Source organism: Sceloporus occidentalis, unplaced genomic scaffold (assembly GCF_023333645.1).
Source record: "Sceloporus occidentalis isolate IW3139 unplaced genomic scaffold, rSceOcc1.0.p SCAF_63, whole genome shotgun sequence".
Classification (NCBI taxonomy): Eukaryota; Metazoa; Chordata; class Lepidosauria; order Squamata; family Phrynosomatidae; genus Sceloporus; species Sceloporus occidentalis.
The window spans coordinates 5,133,548-5,159,425 of NW_028317043.1; the positions used below are offsets into that span (position 1 = coordinate 5,133,548).

The 25,878-nt window shown below is 42.2% G+C and overlaps 1 protein-coding gene across 1 annotated transcript in view; it reads right to left on the reverse strand.

Moving 5' to 3' along the window:
- Window positions 1–22,682, reverse strand: part of LOC149287224 (protein AF-10-like) — an 86,021-nt gene extending 63,339 nt beyond the window's left edge. The window contains exons 1-4 of the mRNA XM_089493169.1: window positions 22,574–22,682; window positions 16,573–16,652; window positions 12,786–12,840; window positions 193–302 (exon numbers count right to left, since the gene is read on the reverse strand). Coding sequence (XP_089349295.1) covers window positions 193–302; window positions 12,786–12,840; window positions 16,573–16,652; window positions 22,574–22,682 — 354 coding nt within the window. The remainder of the gene's footprint in view (window positions 1–192; window positions 303–12,785; window positions 12,841–16,572; window positions 16,653–22,573) is intronic.
- Between the last annotated feature and the right edge of the window lie 3,196 nt (window positions 22,683–25,878).

A 25,878-nucleotide genomic window follows, 5' to 3' on the forward strand; every position in this document is an offset into this window, starting at 1 on the left:
CAGAAATAAAAACACAAATTTGTGTAAATTTAGGTAGTGCGTCAAAAACAGCAATTTGGACTTACAGAAACAAAAGGCAGAAAGGAACCTTCCCAAACAATCTTTTGTCTACTGCTACAACGGTGGTCTTTCGGTAATGTTTATAACAGAAACGTCACACACTTCACTTTCTCAAAAGGTGAAGATCTTTACCTTATTGTATCGTTCGTGGGGCACAGACTGTAACACAATGGGCTCCATTGTAGAAACATTTGCAAACTGAACCTCTGGAATATATAGTGCACAAACCACGTGAGCCCAACCTAGAAAAGAAAACGGCTGGTTACCAAAAGCTGTAAGAAATTTCAGCTATCGTAATACACAAAACTAGACACTCCGGGGGTGTTTTCAAAGTCATATTTATCACACTAAGGATTACAAGCATTCAAAATAAAGTTAAAATAAAAAAAAAAATGACCCTACACCCCAAAGTGTCTACTATTTTCTACTAGGCAGAGTAGGAATTAATCATTAATAATTTGATCAGGACGGGCCCCGCTCCTCGGGATGCTCACATAGGAGTACCGGTTCCCTGTATCAGCCCTGCCTGTATGTGGAGTATGGTGTCGGGAGCCTGCATATGATGTCACACCTTGGTGCTTACAGGTCATACGCAGCATACTTCCCAAGCTCCATCATGTATGAAGGTTCTTTGGGGAGTTTCTTGAAATACTCAAATGGACATCTTCTCTCAATCTATAATCGAACAGCACAATGTTACATATTGGTGTTATAATAATGTTTGGGTGATGGTTGCCATTTAAATCTGATCTCATAAAATATATAGTGCATAGAATATACAGTTTATTTGAGTTAATTTACAATGTGTACAGATTAAGGGCATGCACATTTTACCTCACTGACCACACTTGGCAGGTTGTGGTGAGACATCGTTATGGCTGGTCTATACGTCAGCGTTACCATACATTCAGTGATTAAGAGAAGGCAGTATATTGGCACTATGGCAACCTCTTGTAAGCGTGGCGTGAAATCCTTGAACAATTTTAGGAACATTACGTCAGGTGGACAGAAATAAAATCGGATTTGAACGCTAAATAGCCAAAAAAATGTGAGCTCGCAAGAGCAGGAGCCTCTTCTCCTTCTGTTGCAGTATGTTTTAGCACGTGTTAATGTTTAATTTTAAATCTTTTTGTCCCCTATTGTAACAGCGCTATGGAATCTGACGACGCGATATAAATAAATGTAATGTCATTGAGACTATAAGAGGAGTTGACGGAAGACTTTAAACTTGTTGACGTCATTATGCATCAGAAAAGGCCAAACTCAGCAAGCTTATAATGCACAAGGCTGGTTGGGTCCTGTACAAAAAGTAGATCCCCCGTGACCTCGCCCATCGAACTCTGCATTCTACAGGCCAATTCTGCAATTCCTGCATATTTCTTGCCAAAGGATAATATTCAGGAATACGTTTTGTCGAATAACATCATGAGTAAGAGTCAACGTGGTTTTACGAAGGACAGACAGCGACTAACTTAAAAAAAAAAAACAGACCAGGGTGTCTCAGTGTATGTGATTTATTTGGACACAGTAGAAATATATATGTGGTCCAAGTCTGGGCACCTGCTCTTAAGTAAAATAAAAAAAAAAAAAAGGACATTATGGAACCTGGGGGGAAAAAGTGCATTGGTGGCTGCAACATTAATAAGAAGAATGGAACATCTAGGTGATGAAGAAAGGTTCGAGACGTTAAATTTGTTTACATTCGAAAAAAGGCGTCTAAGAGGGGATAGGATCTTATTTTACACATACGGGGTTAATAGCAGCTGCTCTCTGATGACCTGATCATTATAAGGACTGTGCTAGGAACAAAAGCTCATCCATTCTGACTTGAAGAAATAAATTGTCACTTAAAGCAGGGTAAAGGGTTCTTTACAGTAAGAACAATAAAGATGTGGAGTTCACTGCCCACGGATGCTGTGCATTCAACGGATGCCTTCAAATATGGGCTGATTTTTACTTTTCTTTTTTTTTTTTTTTTTTTTTTTTTTTACAAAGAATATACAAGACAGGATTGTTTCCCCTTTTTGAGGCACAATTGGAAATCACTTCAATGTAGGGGGGTGCCTTCTGGATCAACAGCAAGGTGGAACTTGATGGACGGGTTTCTTTTTCTAACTACTATAACCCTGTCGTGGGATGACCTGCACTGAAAATTTAGTGAGTTGAAACCATCCCTCTCCTGTAAACTGTAGTGAAAACCCCCAAAGTTTTTTTAGTATCTCTTCATTTCTCACATTTTCTTTTTTATAATATCATGAATATGGGCATTGTTAAAAACACACCATGACATCTCAGACTAGAGAAAACCTGGCTGACCACAATTTAACGTGCCCCTTTTGTTTGAGCTTTATATTAACCGCTTCCTTTATTATATAACGGGAACAAGAATGGACTTCAGCCAGTACTGTCACTTTAAAAAAAACATTCAATATGTTGCTTTTGAGGAAAATCAGATTTCAGTCATAATGTGTGCACTGTCTCTCCCAGAATAGGCTATTGAGGTGATGCCAGGAACAGCAGCAGATTTCTTACTACTTTCATAGCCAGCATCATTCTGCACAACTTGACTGGCGTCCAATTCCTATTTCCTGGAGGTAAACACAGACTTCAGGGGCAAATGCAATAAGTGAATATACTTTTCAGCATTCTGTTAAAACATACCCGTTATTGTCTAGGGCAGTGGTTGTCAAAATTATTTGCGGGGGGGGGGGATTCCTGGTCATGCAATGGTTAAAAACAAAACCAATGTAAAATTGAAAACACAAGTATCACTTTCCTCAAACCCTACTAAACACTAAATAAACTATTTCAGGTTAAAAAAAAAAAAAGCAATACACGTGTAATTAAAAGCCCATTTTATATACATACTATGGGGAAACGGGCTGCATGATTATTCTTCCCCGTTAGGTTATCGCTCCGCTATAGTTTAGTTGCTGGTTGTAAGGGTTGGCGAGGAGAAGAGAGAGGGAACTTTAGGACCTGTGACTGATCAGATCATGCTGGTCCTGCCACTGGCTGCTGCCGATCTCAACTTCCACAAGGTTTGCACTTAAATATCTTAAACATTATACTGAATGCCTTAGAAACATAGAATTTGGTGGCCGAAGCTTTCAAGCCCATCATTGTTTCTGATCTAGAAACTCTGATTCGGGATAGCTTTGTACCTATGCCATCCATGTTTAAATCCATTCACTGTTCCATGTATCTACCCCCCCCCCCCCACAGTAAAGTAACACATCCTTACATTACATCTAAGCCGCTGAGCCTCTAATGTTATAATGTAACATTTCTCCTCCTTTGAAATAAACTTCCCTCCAGTACTTTGTTAGATTATCATTAATTGCAGCTCCCTCTGTAAAGTTCCAATACAGAAACTACTGGTATCCATCCCTTGCTTTACAAAGACCAATGGTCCTGGCATTGCCTGTCCTTCCGAGGGGCACAAAAGCCGATCTGCACAGCACTCGTGTGGGAATCAGTATTGGAAAAATGGCTTCCAGGTAATTATACCAAATTAAAACAACACAAGCAACATCTCCATTATAAATAGTATAAATTAATTAGGCTACTAACATTTTGTAAGCTAACAAAACTACAATGCTTTTTTTTTTCCCCTTACAGGTCTGTGTGGCTCCTGAATTATACAAGGGTTTATTATAAACTGTAATAGAACCCTAAAATGAAGGAAAAAAAATACTTAAAATGTATAAAATCTACATTAATATTTATATTTAAATCTATCTCTCCGATAGTCTTAACTACAATTAGAAATCCAAAGCAAAAAATGCAAAAGTTTGTCAACTCTTTCCTTGGGATGTTTATATTGGCATGACACGTTCACGTGGCTTCTTCGGAAAGTTTAATCTGAAGGACGCTAGAGCCGAACCTCAATAAGGTGGTTTACATGAACAGATGGAAGCGAATAAAGCTCCAGGTTCTATCAAAACTAATTTGCAGATGCGCACTATGTCAGCGCAACAGATTCAACAATCCAACTCAATTTAGTGTTAACTGTGTTGTGGCGTTCGCGATCCAGCGCCGTGACTAAACTCAAATATACGGATGCAGACTCTAGACCGCCACTGCAAGAAAAATAGCTTCTACTAAGCACTTCAATGGAGGGGGGGATTGTTTTAGCAAGCCTACATACATTCCAGACTGTTAAATACTTTGTCTACAAATTTTAACATATGGCTAAATAAATTTTTACCCACTGTTGAACCCCTCCCATGGCAGAGATTCATGTAAGCTTCTGTATTTTATTTGGTATCGTCATACTGTTATATAGTGTAGATTCTCTACAAACATGGAAAATAACTTGAGACGTATTGGTCTATTTCCATCGCAATCACAACACCCATAACCCTCTTACAAGGCCCATGTCCTCCAACTGATTGTCTGAGCACCTGCTTATCGCTTAGAAAGTTAGGTTGTCCTGACCTCATTGCAGTATATCTCAAGGAGCTCGTAAATGCCATTTTCTGCAGTCTGAAAGCAAGTTATATTTGGAAAACAAATACAAAGCCATTACTGCCAAAATGCTTTTATCTGCAATTTGCCCGTTATCTGCTCCAGTTCTTCAGATGCAGCCATTAGACACCGCAGTCAAACAGAACAAGAACACAGAGTAAACTGAGAAATTGTTCTACAAACTGCCTTAAAGGCTCTAATACTCTAATATTCTACTAAACATTCCCATATGAGTTATACGGGTCTCCCACGCATCTTCTGGCTGGTACACTAGTGGTTAAAGATAATGATCGCCCCCCCAAGACTACCTGCGCGAGGATTTCAGTGGGAAACACTCTGCAGACCTGCTGATCTCTTGCCAGCACCCCTGCCTGTTTAGCAGCAGTACGGCTTGGCATTGCTCGGTTCAATCATGAATCCAGCCACGTCTTCATAATGGACTGGAAGCTGATAAATACTGTATGGAGACCAGCAGTAGCATTTCTCGCCGATATCCTGTTTGGATATCATTGAAATATTTATCAGGGGAGGAAACTCAATTTGCTTCATTGATCCCTGGAATTTAAAAGAAAAACGGCCACAGCTTTTCCTATAAAAAAGTAGAACGTTTCCCTAATTCATGCAACGTGTGTGAGGTTAGATGGACCACTTTCCTGACTGTATATTTCTTTGTGGAATCAGGTTGCACGGCCCCCAAGGCAACATTTCTGGATAGGACTCTGCCCGCTGCATTAAGCCTTTGTAACAAACTAACCATTGTGTTCTCTAATCTTATTACATGAACCAAAGGCTCTTAACATAAGAACGCACATCCCCAAGCACATACCGCTCACGGAAATCATCGTACGCTGCATTCAAAGTAGGTTTTTACCACAATATATACACACAATAAAAAAAGTGTCAATTTCCCGTTGAAGCAAGTCATGCAATAAAATACTCAGAACCCCCACCAAGTACTTAACCAATGTTACATGTATAAACACTGGATCAAAAGGGACAGATAGCCCTGCTTGTAAGAACTCGTAGTATGTTTAGGGGACAGTATAGGGCTGCTTCCACACGATTTCCCAGCAGGAACTGCTCTTCCCAGCAGATGTGTCCGCAGAAGGGCCACACGACGAACTGACTTAGCAAAGGCAGAGAAAACAGGCTCTCCGACGAGATCCCTTGTTGACGAAGGAGCATGCATTACTGCAATATTGTAATCTCCATGGCATATTGTTAGCATGTGCAGCTTTACACAGAGGTGTGTGTACATGGTGGTGTACTTAATCTGGAGACCTTGCAGGAGATCCAGAATGTGAAATGCTCCTCGCACTGTGACTTTCCGAAGAACTAAAATAGAATCTGATGATGGATAAGAACCATTTGGAGCCGTGTAGTCGGCTTGCTTGTTTTTCTTGATGTAAATACTCGGAGCTTAATCTGTCATTGGTCTTCTCCTGCATTCAGGATAGCTTCATGCCTATCTCATACATACCTACATTCCCACACTGCTTCTACTGAGAGATTGTTCTGCTTATCTACCACCACATACATATCCTTAGTATTTATCTCTAGTTTGTAAGCTAGCAAGCATGGCCCTCTTTAACTAATGTATCGGATCGTCGGCCAATTCTAGTTTTGTCATTCCCCTTGAATGTATGTATTGTAAGAAGTGCTGCGTAAATTAGCAATTTAATAATAATAATGCCACATACACATCTATACCTAGCTATATATTAAGTATATATTAAGTTGCAGAAGGAATGTCTCCTAGGTACCGTTTTACCCCTAAGAGGACATAAAAATGCATGGCGGTACACAGAGATGGGGGGGGGGTTGGGCATAAAAACATGCTGACTCAAAAGCTGGTGAGCGACTCTCCCTGCAGACTTCAGAGGTCCAAGCTCTAACCTCTCAATGAGAAACTATGACAAGTAAAAACACTCCTTTGCTGCTGGTTGGCTTAATACCAGACAGACACACGTGCTAAATCATGAAGAAAAGCTGTCACAAAGAATGCAGTTACACGGCATTCCTGATAATCAGCCAGATGGTTCACATTTCACTATCCGCTTTCTTCTTGTAACAATTCTTCTCCGCCAGCTCCGAGCCAATGGGAAAAAGGGCTGCCTGTGAAAATCAGAAGAGCCGGAACAAATTCACCTTCTTTTTTGGGCTTGTGGAACTGTATATTGCCAAGGAGCAGAGTATCATGTATATGGTAAATTTTCACTATATCGACACTTATTTAAAAATTAAAGTCCTTTTCCCTAAAGGCAAAGTATTACCACTTATGTCAATCCACGCCTAAGGAAGTACTAGTGGCATGATTTCATAGAAATTAACATACTTTAGTAAATATATATATATATATATATATATATATATATATATATATAAAATCTGAATAAACAATATATAAATATATATATAAATATTAGGGGTCAATATAATAGATTTACTAAAATATCATTACTCGGTATCACTACTGCTTTGGATTTTGTATTCTCTGTATACCCTATTGTACAGGGCTATCTGATATCCTTCAAAAACATAAAAAAAATAAATAGAATCTTTATCTCTCAAAACACTACACAATAACCTCGAAAAAGGATAAACCTGCCTTAATGGGGGTTTACAAAAAAAAATAAAAAATCACAAAAAATAAAGCTATAAAAAACCCAAAAACATTTCAATAGCCACCTACAGTACAAAGAAAACAATTCCCGTCTCCGGCCCGTCAATACACAATTTACCAACAGCAGAAAATCAGATGTCCTTGGTCATTCTGTTCCTGGGTAAAAGTATTGATCTTTCCATCAACACATCCATTGTTTACAAATTTGCCTTTGCGAGGATTCGTGTTTAACCCCTTCATGACAGGACTGTGTTTTAATTTTTGCGTTTAGCTGTAAATTCTATTCTCTCATTTACTACACAAACATCTAACTATATAGGTTACCTGGAGCGCTTGGAAGGAATATACTGCTTGAATCCCAACCTTATACTCTATGAGGGGTTCACCCACAAAGATGTTCCTTCCATGTGTATAGGCCTCTGCAAACCTTGCAGCGAGGTGTGCAATCAGGGGGCTGATTTCATATAACCATCCAAAGTGGGGGTGCTCCCAAGGGGAAAATAAAGGATTTCATATGTTTGCCTAGCCATAGGCTACGTGGGGTGCTACCGATGGGGCTGGTGCTCCCATAGGAGCCGATGAATGGTCTTTAATAATGCCCATTAACGTTGCGCGTGCCCAGAATTTAAAAAACTCCGGCACATCAGTAGGAGTCCATGGCTGCTTTGCCAAAAAAGACTTAAGGCTAGCGGCACGGAACTGCTGGGCGAAAAGATTAGATTGGCAGACGATGTCCTCCAAGACATCAGACACAGCTGCATAAACTGCAAGGGGGTAAATCCGGTTACATCAACATTAATGGCGTGAATTTCAGGAAAAGGAGGGATAGCTGGCCTATAACGATTAGGCGCTGCTCACTCCTCAGCAGTACTACTACTTGTGGCAGATACATCACTAAATGTGCATGTGAACTGACCAACATCAAAATCTGACACGGAGTCAGAAGCCCCAGAATCTGGAGACATAAGCCTCCTCACTATAACTGTGCTGCATCACACAAAGAGTTAACAGAAAATAAAATTAACCCCTAGTGGGTGCAGTAAGCAAAAAAAAAAAAAAAAAAGGAAGGAAGGAAGGAAGGAAGGAAGAGGCGCTCAAGCACTGTTTTTAAAAAAAACAAAAACATTTTCTTGAACTATATGGTTCCATTAGAATGTCGTAATGAAATCACTGGGCAAATATTTTTACATTTTTTATTTTTTTACATATTCTTAGAACTGGATTCATTTTAAAGGTAATTGCATTTTATTTTTCTTTAACTACTTTTATTTTGTTTATATGTTATACTTTATAGGCTCCATTGCCCTGCATTGTTGAGTGCCGTACCTTGACATCAAGGCATTGAAGCAACACCGGCCGAGCGAAGAAAGCAATTGTTGATCACTTTCCGAACTCATTTATCGCAAGACGTGCCAAGCACATCAAATGTCGTTATGAGGTTTATGAAGATAGTAGCTATCCGCAGATCACACAAAGTACAAAACCAACAATGAAGCAGCAGGGCCGTAAAATGAAAACCAGAAAAACGCCTTGACAGATTAAACAAAATCGCCAAAAAAATAATTCACAGGTCTGCTCAATGTTAAGGTAAAGAACACTAACAAAATCAAAGCAAAACAAGCAAGGCAATGCTCCCTACCGCTGGCTGCAATAGACGATAGATGGGAGAAAAAGTATTTGTCGGATGACATATCCAGGACTGTCCACCTGCTACAAAACCTGGGCGCAGATCTCACAATGGGCCGCTTACAAGGGAGATCTTTGATCTATGGAGGCTGTGCCAGCTCAATAGCTTCCGCAAACGCCATTAAAAGCTGCCCTGGGTTGGGTCTAGGATAGCGCCCAAGGTAAATACACCACTGGTTAGATGGCCTGCAAAATATCCCTGATAACCAGAGAAAGGAGTATATGTATGTGTATATATATATATATATATATATATATATATATATATATATATATATATATATATATATATATATATATATATATATACACACATATATATATATACACACATATATACACATATATATATATATATATACACACACATATATACACACACACACACACACCAACGCCTAGGGCGGCTCAATGCTAAAGCACAGCCAACCAGGAGCACAAACAAAAAGCCAAACTAGCTTAATCGAAAGCCCCCAGCCAGCATCGTCCAACTACTTGCAATCACAGTCATTGTTTCAGAGACCTTTGCTTTAAAAGTTAGCCACAGACCTTAGCGGCAAATAAATAAGATGCGGCAAAAGTACAATTATCAAATCAATTTCCTATCTGTATATTAGCTCCGTTCTCTTCCCTCAATCCTCGCAAAGACCGTCATCTTAACAGCAACAGCCAGCCACTTAATAGAGCAGAGATAATTCATTCAGGATGGTTATTGTCATGAAATCTATGCATACGGTTGGCTTCTAGCATTGATAAAGCGGGCAGTAGACCCATGACACTAGTAGGTTGTTTACCGTCAGCATATACCGTATTTGCTCGATTATAAGACGACCCTGATTATAAGACGACCCCCCAAAATCTGAATATTAACTTAGGAAAAAAAGAAAAAGCCTGAATATAAGACGACCCTAAAGGAAAAAAGTTTTACCAGTAAATGTTAATTCATGTAAACTATTTTTTTAAATAAAAGCTATGATTGAGAAAAATATTTTTTTTGTTTTTATTTCCTTGTATTTTCCAACCTGTCCCCCAGTTACGCACATCTGCCCCCAGGCTTGCCACACCAATATGGCACTGTGGCCCATGATATGCCTTTTAACCCTCTATATGCCACTGTGCCCCATGGTATGCCTTTTGACCCCCTATGTGCCACTCTGCCTCCAGAAATGCCTTATACCCCTATATCCCATTCTGGCATTTAGGGGGTTAAAATGCATATTATGGGGCAGAGTGGCATATAGGGAGGTATAAGGCATTCCAGGAGGCAGAGTGGCATTAAGGGAGTTAAAAGGCATTGTATAGAGCACTCTGCCTCCAGAAATGCCTTATACCCCTATATGCCACTCTGGCATTTAGGGGGTTAAAAGGCATATTATGGGGCAGAGTGGCATATAGGGAGGTATAAGGCATTTCAGGAGGCAGAGTGCTCTATTAAATGCCCCCTTAACGCCACTCCAGAAATGCCCTATGCCCCCATTTAACACACACACACACACACACCCTATACCCCCATTTAACTAACACACACACACACACTCTCTCCCCCCCCCCTCTCACCCCTCTCTTCCCTCTCTCCCCTCTCAGCCCTCTCTTACCGGTGCTTCCAGCCGGGGCAGCAGGTTGACGTCGCCTTCCGCTGCAGCCGGAAGGAGGTGGAGTTGGCAGGGGGGGTTTGTATGCGTCCGTCGCGTATACTTTCCCCGGCTGTCAGAGATCAGAGTTCCCCGCACCGGTGCGGTTCCGGTGCGGGGAACTCTGATCTCTGACAGTCGGGGAAGGTCTACGCGACGGACGCAGACAACCCCCGCTGCTAGCCACACCTCCTTCCGGCTGCAGCGGACGTTGTCTACGCGAATCGCGTAGACGTCAACCCGCTGCCCCGGCAGTACAGCAGGAAGCACCGGTAAGTGTGTGTATGATGGGGGGGGGGGGGGTGAGACAGGAGGATCCAGGTCCCCTGCAGCGGTGGGGGGATCTGGATCTTAGTCTCCTAATCAGACCTCTATTTGAGGTCTGATTAGAAGACGACCCCGATTAGAAGACGAGGGGTATTTTTCAGAGCATTTGCTCTGAAAAAAACCTCGTCTTATAATCGAGCAAATACGGTACTATATACGTTTACCTGTCTACAGGGTAATGTTGAGCAAATGCTACAAGTCTTTGTATCTATTTTATCCTGTAGGTGCACCTGGAATAAATCCCCCCTGTGTTTTATCTGCACTATTTGCGCTTCTTTGATTTTACAACATATTGCAATATATAGGAGGTATTTTATTTTGTTCCACTTTCTTCTGTTTAACCATTTCAGCGCCAGGGGTTTTATTTATATTGTTGGTTTTCTAACACATATAAGATTATGGTTAAAGAATAAACATCATTAAATAGGTTAATTTAGTGCTCGGGACAGTAAAATGTACTGTTTGGGAAAGTGACATCATCTTTAAGAACACTTCCTCCATCATTGGCTAACCCGTGTCTCTGATGGGAGCAATTCTGCATGCCCCAAAAAAAAAAAAAAAAAAAAGTTTCTACGTGCTTTGCGGGTTCAATTCAGTCCTACCATGAAAAATGCTTTAAGCGTGTACATTTTGGGACATGGCGTTAAAAGACAAATATTTAAAGAGTTTAAGAGTTGTTAATATGTAGACCGTGTTGTCTAAGGTACATTTATAGTCTGGGACAGCTCCTCTTCTAGGCAGGAGACAACTTGCACACCACTGAACCCTGCCTAACCTGTTCTTTTTAACTCTTTTACACGATCGGTCATGGTCCCAGCAGCTTAAAACAATGCCCCAACATGCTCACGCTGTTGACGTTCTCAATTATAAAAGTTAGGGCATCATACATCCAGCTGGGAGATTAAGAAGACACTGTTGCTTTAAGGTCAACTATCAATATTTGCACCCCGCATCTGGCTCCTTCCCAAAAAACACACTGAAAAACACTTCCAAAGCTATTATACGGTATGAGTTGGAGCGCAGATAAATCCATTCCATCTGGCATGTATTATTTCTGGAGCAAATGAAGACAAAACACTGATACAAAATGAACACTAAAGTAATTTTTTTTTTTTTATATAAACAGCACCTTCTGGCACTTTCCACCTTCTTTTCACCTCTTTCTCTGCCAGGATGACCTAGAAAGGCAGCTCCGAGTCACAGGACCTACAAGCTGCTTGAGGATTAAGGAAAGAGGACAATAATTCATTCCCTACTTATGTACGTTGGTGGACGTCTGAAACATGTTAAGAGGGGTCTTCACAACAAAGCAGTTTTTGGAGAGAGGACTCGTGGTTTGAAGGTGGTACCCGCGCAGGATAATGAGTATGTCTGTGTATTCCATACGATGGATAGAAGAAGCGGTAAACAGCGCAATCACTACGTGAACCGAGATGTATTTAGAATTGCGGCAAAATGCATTATGTGTCCCGATTACTGAAGCATGCAGGGCTGTGACCTGCCCAAAATCCACTCATTTTTAACCTGTACATTTCATGAATCCATTTCATTTGCACCACATTGTGTTTTGTTTTGCATATGGATATTTCAAAATAAGGTTTGGCATTATAGATTTTCTTGTGAAATTACACAATACTTTTGCACGGTGTTTAGGTTAAGCAGCAAAGAAATGTTGACTGCTACAACCAACCAACACCAAGGAAAGAGTTGGAAGGAGAGTTTGAACTTTTGATCTTCATCGAGTAATATGATGGGACAACCCCAGCGAGGCACTTCCACAAGAAGGACTTAGCTGGCACTATATAATGTATAGTTACATCAGTGATGTTTCCGGAAAGTCTTCTTTCGGAGCCTGTCGCCAGGGTTGGCCATTCATGATGCATTATAAAGTCAGAGAGATGAAAACAAAACTCCCCTGTAAACTCTCGGTTTGGTGAAACCCTCCCAAAGGACAGCCGGGTATCAGTACACTCATTGGTTAAACTTACCACCATTATCGGTCCGTTTTAACGCACCATCCTTGTGTGGGCACAATTCACATCTCTGGGGGAAGAATAAAACAGGACAGACATTTAAGTTCCATGTCTTTTTAAAAACTGGTATACTTCTGGCACACTGTAGCAGACAAGGGCTCGCACAAACACATGGGCCTGGGCTTATAAAGGGAGGAGCAGAGAATCAGAAATCCTACCCATTAATCAGATATTTGGTCCTTATGGACGTTCACACAAGCTAGCGGCTCAGGCCCGGCGAGTACGCACCTACCCATGATCCTAAGGTACTTAGACTTAGAAGACCTCAAGGAGATCAGAACGCTGCACTTATCAAGTCACATGCATAAATATGTATGACACAAATGCCATGTATTGTTGGAAAAGCTACAAAATGCCAGACATCAGACTTAATGGGGAGGTATTAAATACACAGCTTGTGTATGGGACACCGGACGCTACTGGTATCTTGATCTGTAATCAAGTCACACGCAACATTGTGTGTATTGTAATCAGAGCAGCGTTCCTATCTCCTGGAAGCTTCCAAGTCGCGAGACAAAATACACGAGGATCACGAGTAGGTGTGAAATTCACTGAAAACTGAAAAATAATTATGGGGATTTCTGCTACAGCGTTATATATTATTCACATATTTAATGCTTTATTTAAATATATATATATATATACACACACACACACACACATACACTGTATTTGCTCGATTATAAGACGACCCTGATTATAAGACTACCCCCCAAAATCTGAATATTAATTTATGAAAAAAAGAAAGCCTAAATATTAGACTGGGGGACTCAGAAGCACCGGTAAGTGGGGTGGGGGGCATACACAGGAGGATCCAGGTGGATCTGGATCTTAGTCTCATTGTCAGACCTATTTGAGGTCTGATTATAAGATGACCCCGATTATAAGACGAGGGGTATTTTTCAGAGCATTTGCTCATCTTATAATCGAGCAAATACGGTATATACCGTATTTGCTCGATTATAAGACGAGGTTTTTTTCAGAGCAAATGCTCTGAAAAATACCCCTCGTCTTCTAATCGGGGTCGTCTTCTAATCAGACCTCAAATAGAGGTCTGATTAGGAGACTAAGATCCAGATCCCCCCACCGCTGCAGGGGACCTGGATCCTCCTGTCTCACCCCCCCCCCCATCATACACACACTTACCGGTGCTTCCTGCTGTACTGCCGGGGCAGCGGGTTGACGTCTACGCGATTCGCGTAGACAACGTCCGCTGCAGCCGGAAGGAGGTGTGGCTAGCAGCGGGGGTTGTCTGCGTCCGTCGCGTAGACCTTCCCCGACTGTCAGAGATCAGAGTTCCCCGCACCGGAACCGCACCGGTGCGGGGAACTCTGATCTCTGACAGCCGGGGAAAGTATACGCGACGGACGCATACAAACCCCCCCTGCCAACTCCACCTCCTTCCGGCTGCAGCGGAAGGCGACGTCAACCTGCTGCCCCGGCTGGAAGCACCGGTAAGAGAGGGCTGAGAGGGGAGAGAGGGAAGAGAGGGGTGAGAGGGGGGGGGGTGAGAGGGGGGGGGGGAGAGAGTGTGTGTGTGTGTGTTAGTTAAATGGGGGTATAGGGTGTGTGTGTGTGTGTGTGTTAAATGGGGGCATAGGGCATTTCTGGAGTGGCGTTAAGGGGGCATTTAATAGAGCACTCTGCCTCCTGAAATGCCTTATACCTCCCTATATGCCACTCTGCCCCATAATATGCCTTTTAACCCCCTAAATGCCAGAGTGGCATATAGGGGTATAAGGCATTTCTGGAGGCAGAGTGCTCTATACAATGCCTTTTAACTCCCTTAATGCCACTCTGCCTCCTGGAATGCCTTATACCTCCCTATATGCCACTCTGCCCCATAATATGCATTTTAACCCCCTAAATGCCAGAATGGGATATAGGGGTATAAGGCATTTCTGGAGGCAGAGTGGCACATAGGGGGTCAAAAGGCATACCATGGGGCACAGTGGCATATAGAGGGTTAAAAGGCATATCATGGGCCACAGTGCCATATTGGTGTGGCAAGCCTGGGGGCAGATGTGCGTAACTGGGGGACAGGTTGGAAAATACAAGGAAATAAAAACAAAAAAAATATTTTTCTCAATCATAGCTTTTATTTAAAAAAATAGTTTACATGAATTAACATTTACTGGTAAAACTTTTTTCCTTTAGGGTCGTCTTATATTCAGGCTTTTTCTTTTTTTCCTAAGTTAATATTCAGATTTTGGGGGGTCGTCTTATAATCAGGGTCGTCTTATAATCGAGCAAATACGGTATATTGTACATTATGGCGGGAGTACACCTTTATTGAAGAATAATATTTATTTATTTAATAACCCTTTGTTGAGATTCTCTGTTCAGCATTAACAGAAGGGGAAGGAGCCATTTGCCAGTAAACACTACCTTGCACAACTCTAAGCTAATTGCAGTTTCATTTGGATCCCATAAAAACACAGTCTACCCACCCACCTTCCTCTCACGCTCCGGTATCTCGCATCTACAAACTTTGTAAACTCACATGTAGCAACCTCGCCTCTCTTGTAATATGAGCTTTTAAATTATTAATCAGTGACTTATTGTTACCTTTAAAGGAACAAATTACTCTAGCATTTTTGCAGCATGTGTCCTTTTACGTAATGTGCCTTCTTTCATGATGATGCTATGCTGGGCAGCTATCCCATAATGGGGGCAGAAGCCAATACCAGCTGCAGTTTCCAGTACACCAAGTCCAGGCAATTAAATGGAAAAGCAGACATTCATAAACATGAAAACATTGGCGTAAGCCCTTACTTTATTATAAGGCGAGTTGCACAACCAGATAAAGCTTGTGTTTTTTGTTTTGTAAGTATTATTAAAAGTAATCCAAGGTGCTATTTCACATTACGGAAGCTCAGATCTGTGACACAAAGCTGCAAAACTAGCATATGATTTAGGCTATTTATGCAGAAGACCCCCAACACCAAAGGCTTTCCAAAGGCTGCCATAGCACCATTTTCTAAAGGCAAACTGCACTTTAATGTAAACCATACCTTTGAGGTCCCTTTAAATAATCACGCTGCCCCCCTTGGAAACGCATGAGGGGATTCTGCAGACTAATTTCAATGGAAGTGCTTTCCTGCTACTGGTTGGCTGCTTCAAGCAGCCAATCAGTGGTGAGAATTGATGGACTATGGAGTAGGGGAGCTGAATGCATACTAAAGTACTGACACAGTAATATGCATTCCTGTTTGGAGAGGGTGTCTGGGACATTATCCTGTCCTTTAACGGGTGCAGCGGAATCTCATGCACTTGGGTATACACTGCCTGTGTGTTTGTCGGCTGCCTGCATGTCTCGTTTTCTGTAGACAGAAAGCTCTTCACCGCCTTCTCAAAACAGCTTTTGGTCAGTTTACATCTCTCTGTGTAAACACGCTGAATGGCAGCTTCCGTAACTACAGGTAACTAAAGTTCCCCTTTCGCAACGCAAACAAGTTGTAACAAAATCGTATACTGCCTTAAAACATGCAAACCAAATCAGGCTGAAGGCGGCTCATGAATCTGAGAAGAAATACAAAGAGTTGGTAACGCTCACAATCCGAGTGCCAAGGTGTAAGCGGTGCAACATGGCTTACGGTGAAAAGGTTAACACATTTATGCATAATGCTTTCAACGGGGCTTTGGGGCAGTAAAGGTTAAACCACTTCCCAACGTGCACATGTGATCAGGATCATACTTTAGCTGAAATCTCCAGTGCTACCAGTATAAGAATGCAACTTACCACTCTCGCTGCCCTTTCCTGAGATTCACATTTTCTACAAAACCAAGGTCCGGTGGGCACTTGTACTATGCCGTAACAAGCTGCGACAGAAAGACAGAAAGGGCAGGTTACACCGGGCCGGAAACACACTTTTTTTTAACAAAATATTTCATTTTCTTAGGATCATAATGCATTGAAGGTCAATAAAACATTAGGAGGAAAAAAAGGAATGCAATTACCCAGCACTATATAACTAATAACACCATAGATTAATTATTTCAACATAGACTGTAAGAATTAAGCATTTTAATCAGCTACCATAACATTTGTAAGTCACGCAGTCTAACTTCGGGATCACGTCCTCTGCTAAATAAATCATTCTGTGTTCGGATATCGCAAGCAACAACTAAACGGCATTCATCTGATCGTCTGTCAATAAGTCTCCTGGGGAGAGCATTTACATTTTGATTTCCCCTTTTAAAATGAGCATACTGTAAATGAGCTCGGGAGCGGGCAGAAGACTATCGACAAAGATAAAAATGTGCAAAAAGCCAGAATTACTTCTAAAATATTTTAAACATTAGGCAGTTTTGAGTTGTCGCCGTACTTCCCAAAGAACACTGTACTTTTCTTAACCAGTTGTGTTTAAAGATGCTCCAGCAGGCAGAGTTCACAACTACATGACATTATGTAGTGGCTTTATAAACAGATCAGTACAGCAGGGATGGCACTACAGGTATTAAACTGTAACACTCATCATCCTCAAGCGGAATAATCTTGACCGACACCATAGGCTGGAACCCCTTCCCTCACATGTTCCGTCTCAGTACAGCACCCAGCAATAATCCAACTGCCAGCAAGTACGGTAACACTACTGCGCAAAGGTCAGGCTGCGACAAGCCACAAGAACCTTCAAACCTTGGGGTCTACACACGCAGCACTGGAGTAACTCGCGGGCCGCAGAGTGTGAGAATAAATCAACTTTCCTGAAGTTATCTAATGATTAAAAGAAGTCCAGAAGCAGTCTTACCACTGACCTCAGCAGGATCTGCCAAGTTCAATGTGAAAGGTTCGGGACCCCACAGTGAAGAAGCTTGAGAAACATGGCTTCCAATCTGTTTTATCGCTGCTAAACAAAGATCTGTGCCCCCATGGGAAGTGTCTAAGGCGCGATTCACCGAGAGGATTACCAAATGATAGAACTGACCAGGACGCTGCGGTTACATATACTGGAGTCCCGTAAGCTTCACGGGAGGAATTTCAACATTACCAGCCACAAACTCGCATAGTTATGCGTCATTTATGTCCATTAATTGGATGTATACAACTATGTTCACAGCTAAAGTCTCATCATATAATTATGTATGTAGAGGAGTATCATGTTCCATACCAATTAAGGATTAGCTGCTCAAGTCATTTCATTGTACATTTCCAATTATGTAAAACTAATGACAATTCATTATGCACCTACAACAACCAACTTTAGCTCCTGAGCCAAGTAATCACTAAAGGCACGGTAACGATGGGTAATGCTCAATGACTTCTCCAAGTAGAGCTTCTCAGCCCAAGTTGTAGTTGGGTGCGCCTTAAAACGACTCTCCAACCATTATATGCACTTCCATGCATATGATAGTTGAGCGTCCCCTTTAAATTATTGTTGTCACTCTTTGAAAATGCATGCATGGGCTTCAAGCAGGCAAAAAGTCAGACCACAGAATGGGCAGTGTGCTGCAGCTTCTCCTAAAGGTAAGTATAAGTTGTATTGAATCCTCAGGAAAAAATTAAAGTCCTATAGGACTTCAGTTTCCAGCATGTCTGAACATTAAAACATGTGTTTTAATTGCAGGGAGTACAAAATCCCATCCATACATTTCCCATGATAAATCTCAACGCTATACGAAAATATGCAAACAGAATGTTACTTTGTCTTTGCAGGTAACCTTTCAAGTTAGCATTTTCCATGATTTCCCACAACGAAAGTTACATACGCCATATGGCACGGTGATTTCACTTTACTGCACCTGCGAGACAGCACATAATTCCAGGGCATAATAAACTGCTGTAAAACTTGGTTTCATCAACAAAAGATTTTAATTGTTACAAAACCCCTTTACCTTCAATCAATGTTTTTTTATTCCATATAGTTGATGAGAAATATTTTAACGATTGGCGACCAGATTAAAAATGAAAAATCAGCGGAGATTTGTAGGATCAGTTGGGTTTAAATTGTCTGCTTATTTGACACAAAATTGAATTGGTTTCAATAAGACATGGATTTAATTTTAAGAAAATAATCATAAATATTTGAATACCATTATACATATGGTTAAACTGCAAGTAAGGCAAGGGCTGAATAAAAAAAAAAACAGGCAGGATGGGCCAAATGGTTCATATCTGCCGTCAAATTCTATGTTTATGTTTTATACTTAAATCAATAACAATAATAATGCAAAAATGGGTATATATGGACCACAGACTGAAAGAAACTGTCTAGAATCAACAAGATCCAAAACCCACCAGTTATCATTCAGAAAAACAAGACTGGCTTCATCTTCGTCTGATGCGAGAAGCTGCAGTATGCAGTCCTATTGCTTTTGGTCTATCGTAGATTAGCATTGTCCAGACTGACTTTACTACTCGTTGGTCATGGATCACCATAGTCTGGTTCTGCCAAAGCAAAGAAATTCTGGTAGGTTTGGTTCCCCAAACTACTACTTCTTACTCATTCCCTACTTCTAGAAAAATGAGGACTGAACTCAGGAAAACAGCAAACAAGCAAACCAAACCAGGTCATTAAAGGTGATGTTCCATCTAGGGTGCCTCAATCACCAGATAAGTGCTAGAGAGAAGTGAAAGGATTTTAATTTGCCCCCTCAATGCTCAATGTCACTTAAAAACTGCAGTAAAAGGTTTATTGAAATACCAGAGTTGAGTCCTGTCATTTCTCCAAAGCCCTGCTCCGTGTATTAAATCACAGCAGCCTGACGTCCTACAACCTCTCAAAGTCCCTCTTAAACTAGAAGACCTTCAAGCAAATGCCCAGTCTGTGATGTCAAACTTCCAGGCAGCCAAAACAGCGCAGAGGGAACAAATTAAGCGACCAATCTGAAAGGAATAAGCATACGAGTCGCACATAAAAATTTAAATATTTAGAAGAAAAGTTGGGGAAAAAGTTTATTAACCTTGGGGAAAAATGTGCAGGTGGAACAGCACCTTTAGGTCCAAAGCCACTTAACACACTTATACGCAAGCTTACACATTAACGATCCCATAAATGGAATGAGAAATAATGGGTAACAAATATTTATTAGAGTTTCCCTGATGAAAACAAAGGACCAGAAAGAGTCTAATCTGTCAATAAACAAAGACATTTTCTAATTGAAAAATAAAATAGTGCCCTACATGCAATTACCCGGGGACATAACATCGACATGGAAAGAAACCCAAAGAACAAAACAAAAGAAATGAAAATACAGCTAAACATATGTCAGATTCACATTAATCTGGCATTCCACAGGGCTGCTAGATGATCATGTGACCAAAAGGACTGCTTCTGCAGAGGTTTGACACAGAGGACAGACTCGTTCTCTACAAGTACTGAGATGCTATGAAGATTCGTGGTTTATACCGTTTACAATATAGCAATGCCCTGAGATCTAGGATGGGAGAGAGCGATTAATGCCGGCAATCTGGATACAGTTTTAGAAAATGTGATCTACTGATCGCTGAAACATTTATTCCTACTTAGGGTAGAATGTCGTTGAATGATATGTACGAAGGATCTCCAATCTCCCATTCCAGTTGTGCTTAAAGCTGCCGTTTAACTTACGGCAAAATATCGATAGCGCTCTATAAGCCAATCAGCTTTATCGGCTCTTAGGGTTTCCTCTGACAGATTGGTCACATAAATAACATTGTGTTCCAGCTTCTATGGCAACAACCTATCAGCACTTGTTTTTATGTCACATCAGAACTAACCATTCCTATAAATGACGCAAAACCGGACATGGAATCGTTTCCGGTAAAAGTTTGGGATTTCATCAGCCAATGGGAAAGCGCCTCTTAAGAGCAAACAAGCATTTAGCAGTCAGGAACAAGCAGGAGGCAACAATAGAAAGTCTTAATAGGCACATCTAAAATGGACTATAATGTATACCAATAAACCGGACAAAAACAAACGCCATAGTTACAAGGGTCAACAACGCAGTGACCAACAAACACTAGCAAGTCAACGGTGCTTGCAGCATATCGGTAAAGCATGCGCAAAACAGAAACTGAAAGCGAGGCACACGTGAACGCTCACGGTACAAGCAGTGTAAGCAGGCACTAGCCCTATTACTAATAAGTCACGCTGTCTCCCCTGTTTTACTGCAAAGGCCAGGGCTACCAAAGACTGAGATATACTGGCCGATTACCATACTGACCACAGAGGATTCCACAGATTCATTAAATACATGCCCTTACTGTAATAACCTCCACCACATCTGCCGGGAGGCAATTCCACATATTGACTACCCTCCCAGTAAAGTAAAGCTTCCTTACAGTAAGATTATGACCTCTTCTTTCCCCCCAAGTGATACATACTGTAATGCCTTAATCTTTCCTGATCATTTTTATCCCGCACATCATTCAGCATTTAATGATGAGCTAAATCACCAAAGGCTTCTGCTTCAAGCTCTGTAAAGGAAAACTACCGGGGAAATTCAAGCGCCTCCTTACTACATCACCGGCCACTGCTCAATAGCCAAGGGGTTTATTCACTAAAACAGGAATTGGCAGGCGGGTAGAGCGGTTTCTACGCACTGACATCATTAAGAAGGCCAAGGCCGGCTAAGACAGCATACTAAGTTTGTGAAAGTTTTCGGATATTAGCTATGCATTATGCAGGGCCAGCCCAGCCTTTCCTGCTCACATGACAACTGTCAGTTCACCGAACACACATGTAAACAGCACGTGCCCGTGGAACAGCCACAACAAACTAACGTGCCACGAGTCTACCAAAGCCCAAGGAGAACATACGAGTCGCACAGCGATGCCAACAGTGGCGCAGCACCAGCATCCATCTGCCGCTGTGTAATACGGTACCAACAACACATACGCGGTAATGACGCCAGCAGCTGAACCCGTCTTACCGAGACTCGGTACCAGTTTACCAGCCACGGCAAGAAGCCACACAGCACCAGCCGCACAATTTATCAAACAGACCAATACCGCTCACAACACCCCCACGTTCACATACATCACCAATACTCCCAGCACCACCTAAACAGGAACCACCAAAACTACCATGAACAGCCTCGCCGCTCCCACCCGCTCCGGCCCCAACAGCCTCGCCGCTCCCACCCGCTCCGGCCCCAACAGCCTCGCCGCTCCCACCCGCTCCGGCCCCAACAGCCTCGCCGCTCCCACCCGCTCCGGCCCAAACAGCCTCGCCGCTCCCACCCGCTCCGGGCCAAACAGCCTCGCCACTGCCAACAGCTTCGCCGCTCCTACCTGCTCCGGCCTCAACAGCCTTGCGGCTCCCAGAGCCAGCAGGCCACCTCTACCTGCAAAAACACACTGCACGAGAACCACCAAAACTACCATGAACAGATCGCCAACAGCAGCGCCACTCCCCCCGCACCAACAGCAGCGCCACTCCCCCCGCGCCAACAGCAGCGCCACTCCCCCCGCGCCAACAGGAGCACCACTCCCCCCGTGCCAACAGCAGCGCCACTCCCCCCTGCGCCAACAGCCCCGCCACTCCCCCGTGCCAACAGCAGCGCCACTCCCCCCCCACGCCAACAGCCCCGCCACTCCCTCCCACGCCAACAGCCCCGCCACTCCCCCCCGCGCCAACAGCCCCGCCATGCTCACCCACAATTTTTTCACCGGTTTAGTTACATGTCTCGTCTGCACTGGTCTACTTGACTTCACATGACAGCACCCCCTCATTCCCCAAATGCTTTTGCCTCTCTCTGCCCCCTTCTCCCCTCCCCCCAGCTCCCCGCCCCCAACTCTCCCCTCCCCGTGTCAGGGTTACCTTGATGCACTGCCACATTGCAGCCGTGCCCGTCGCAGTATACCAGCGGGTTCTCGGCCCAGCCCCTCTCGTCCGAGCAGACACAGCAGCCTCCGATCATCTCCTTCATACTAGTCAGGAGCCCTTCCTCCTCTGCCGCGGCCGTCGACTCTCCAGATACCATCTACAGGGGGCAGGCCCGATGAAGAGAAACCGAGAAAGGAGAAACACAGGCACCGATTATTGCTGTACAATCCTCCGCGGCTCCAGCTTCACGGGGCTCGGCTCCCTGCGCCGGCCGAGGCTCGTCTCCGGCATTACTTGAGCTGGAGCAGCCTCATGTCGCCGGGGCTGCCCGGACTGGCACAGGCAAGAACACAACGAGGAAAGAAGGCCAGAGCGCATGCGCGGTGAGCACACCAATGTCAACTGCTACATCACTGCCCCTAGCGGCTGCATCGCTGTAACTACAGCCAGATTTGAGTAGAGGCAAGTTGGTGAAGGAAAGGGGCCGGGAGTGACTTTTGAAATGGGCGTGGTCATTTCATGGGGCGTGGCTACAGTCGTTTCATTTCTGCAGCTTCTTTATGCATTAGAATGTAAGTTCCTCTTGCAAATAATGGGATTGCAGCCATACATAGTGCATAGCCAGCCCAACCCTCATTGCAGGACACAATAACTGGCTTTGGTCCTTTATACTGCATAGTGAAATCATTAAGATGAAATGTCTTTCCTTGCGTCACATGCTTTTTGATGAATAGGTTACAGATGCCTCTATTATACTCCTGATCATAATTATGTGTACCTTAATATCCAGCTCTCCTATTAATCAGACCCCTCAAGAATTCGCCATATCGTGCGGAATGTGCATCATATTATAACTATAAATGTGATTCTATTGTAAAGTTTAAAAAGCCATTGGTTGATACATGATAAAGCCACTTTTTAAACATAACATTGCAATCACACTTTATATATAATCCAACTGTGTGATCCTGATGTTAACAAGACGCTGTCTTCTTCCATTTAAGCAGCATCGTCACTCTGGTTTCTAGGAACAATATCTGTAAAATATAAAATTTTTCCATGTTTCAGTTTTTCAAGTAAAGCAGTACATATCACACAACATATCACACAGACTTCTGTTGAACCAGGACACCTATGTAAGGGTGGTAGATAAGTGCAGCAGCCTCCCGGCAGAAGTTGCAGGCCTAATACAGTGAGGGAATTTTAATGTCTGCAGGATAGATATACAGCGGTCCTGGATCTAAGACGGGACCGATAACTGATTAAGGCGCACTAGACGGGCCATGAAATTCTTTATTTGTATATAGGTAGCAGGACTGCGTTAAAATCATTACTGCCCCACATGATGTTTTTTTTTAAGTCCATCTGGGCCGTCTGCTTATGTTGTTTAAAGGGCATCTGACCCTTGCTTCTTAACATAACTTTTTTCATATTGTTTGTTTCTATGTCGAATCGCATTCAGAAGTCATCATTAAAGTTTCTCTGACTTTTCTTGGAACCTAACCCGCTGTAAGTGTGAGGACTGCTTGTATTGAAACACACACACACCCTTCTTGTTTGACTTGGCACTGTACTCGGCTATCAGTCCACATGGAGTAGTAAAAAGCACAGGCTATTCATGTTGAGTCCTCCAGGGCTGACAACCGGCCAGGTCTTTTCATTGCACTAAGTATATAACACAGGACGCTTGCAAATAATGGTCTGCCCACACAATTAACACCTTATGGACCCTGTGAGGTTTGTGAACTTGGGTTGTGAACTATTATCCAATTATATTGTGCGCGCTAACTCTTGTTATTTCTTTACCTATTAACCCCCCCAACTGGTGCTCAAAGGGTTTACCAATTCAGTCCCAAACTATTATTATTTATTGCTCTATGTGGCGCTATCATATCCCGCAGCGTTGTACAATGTGCCGTGGTTCCACTTGACTCACTTTTTTCTACCATATGATGATTCGATTTTTTGTAAAAGAAATCCAGAGTGTCTTAAGAAAAGTTATATATCACTTAAAGGAACAGTCATAACTTTTTTGTTACTTTAGAGAAAAGCAGTGTAGCTATGTAAAATGTAGCTCTTTATAGCTAAGACTTTAGTTATAAAGTTTTTTCCTTAGAAGCAGACTTGAGTGCCAGCGGAGCGTGAATGGCACCTCTTGGTTCATAAATGGAAATTGCATTGGGGATGCGTGAATGCACACTCCTGGTGCATGTGCCGAAGTGCTTGCGCATGCTCAGACACTTAAGTGCTGCAGCCCAACTGAACTCAGCAGACAGACGAAGGCTTTGTAAACAAGTATTGCTTATAAGCGAAATCCTCTTTGGATCAGAAAACACAGAGGTAAAGAGTTGTACCGTGTTAGCCCCAGAAAAGCAGAGCAAATTTAGTAAAGGTGATACCTTTATTGGTTTACCGAAGTATAATAGATTGCAAGCTTTCAAGACTACGTAGGTCTCTTCTTCAGACAGAGAAAGTAGAGCAAACAATATTTTGTTTCACTGATCCCTGAACATTGTTGGGAGAAGCGCCTCTTAAGTTTGGCCGATATATTGTTTAAGTAAATTAAATGTGGCTGGTGTTTTTTATAATTATATTGATTAGCCTCCATACCTTATTCTGACATTTTAAAGCAAAAGACATCATTTCTATTATAATATAACTTAGCTTTTGGCTTAAGGGGAATTCCCGGGTCATTCCCAGATGCAAATAGTAACCAGTGAATAACCTTCTCCGGTGCTAAAAGGGTTAAAAGCAAGACCTAGCTTTGCTCACGAACCTCCTGTGAAACTTTGCTTTATCAAATGTGTAGGGGAATGTCAAGAGAATAAAATATGTATTGATGATTCGCAAAAAAATGAACAGGAAATGCAAAATAAATATAGAATTTATTACTATATAAATAAATAACATGACATTTAACACATGTACTAAATCGTTTAATGTATTGATACATTTCCAGTTATTTAAACATATATGTCTTAGGAGGAAACAAGGAAAAACACTAGACAAAGCCCATAATATAACTGCAGATACCTGTAATAGTAAAATCACAGTTACAATTGTGCAATACTATGGGGTGGTCCAAAGGGTTAACCCTATCATATATGTATGTATATATATATATTTATATATATATTAGGTTTATATACAGTATGATATGCAGTATAATATATATAGTGTGATATATATGGATTGGGATGCTGAGGAGCAGAGCTTGGAAGATAGCGCTGCTGCGCATGTGCACAATTCTTCGCATTCACAGTATGTGAAATTGGGACCCTTTGATTGGAGTCCCGAAT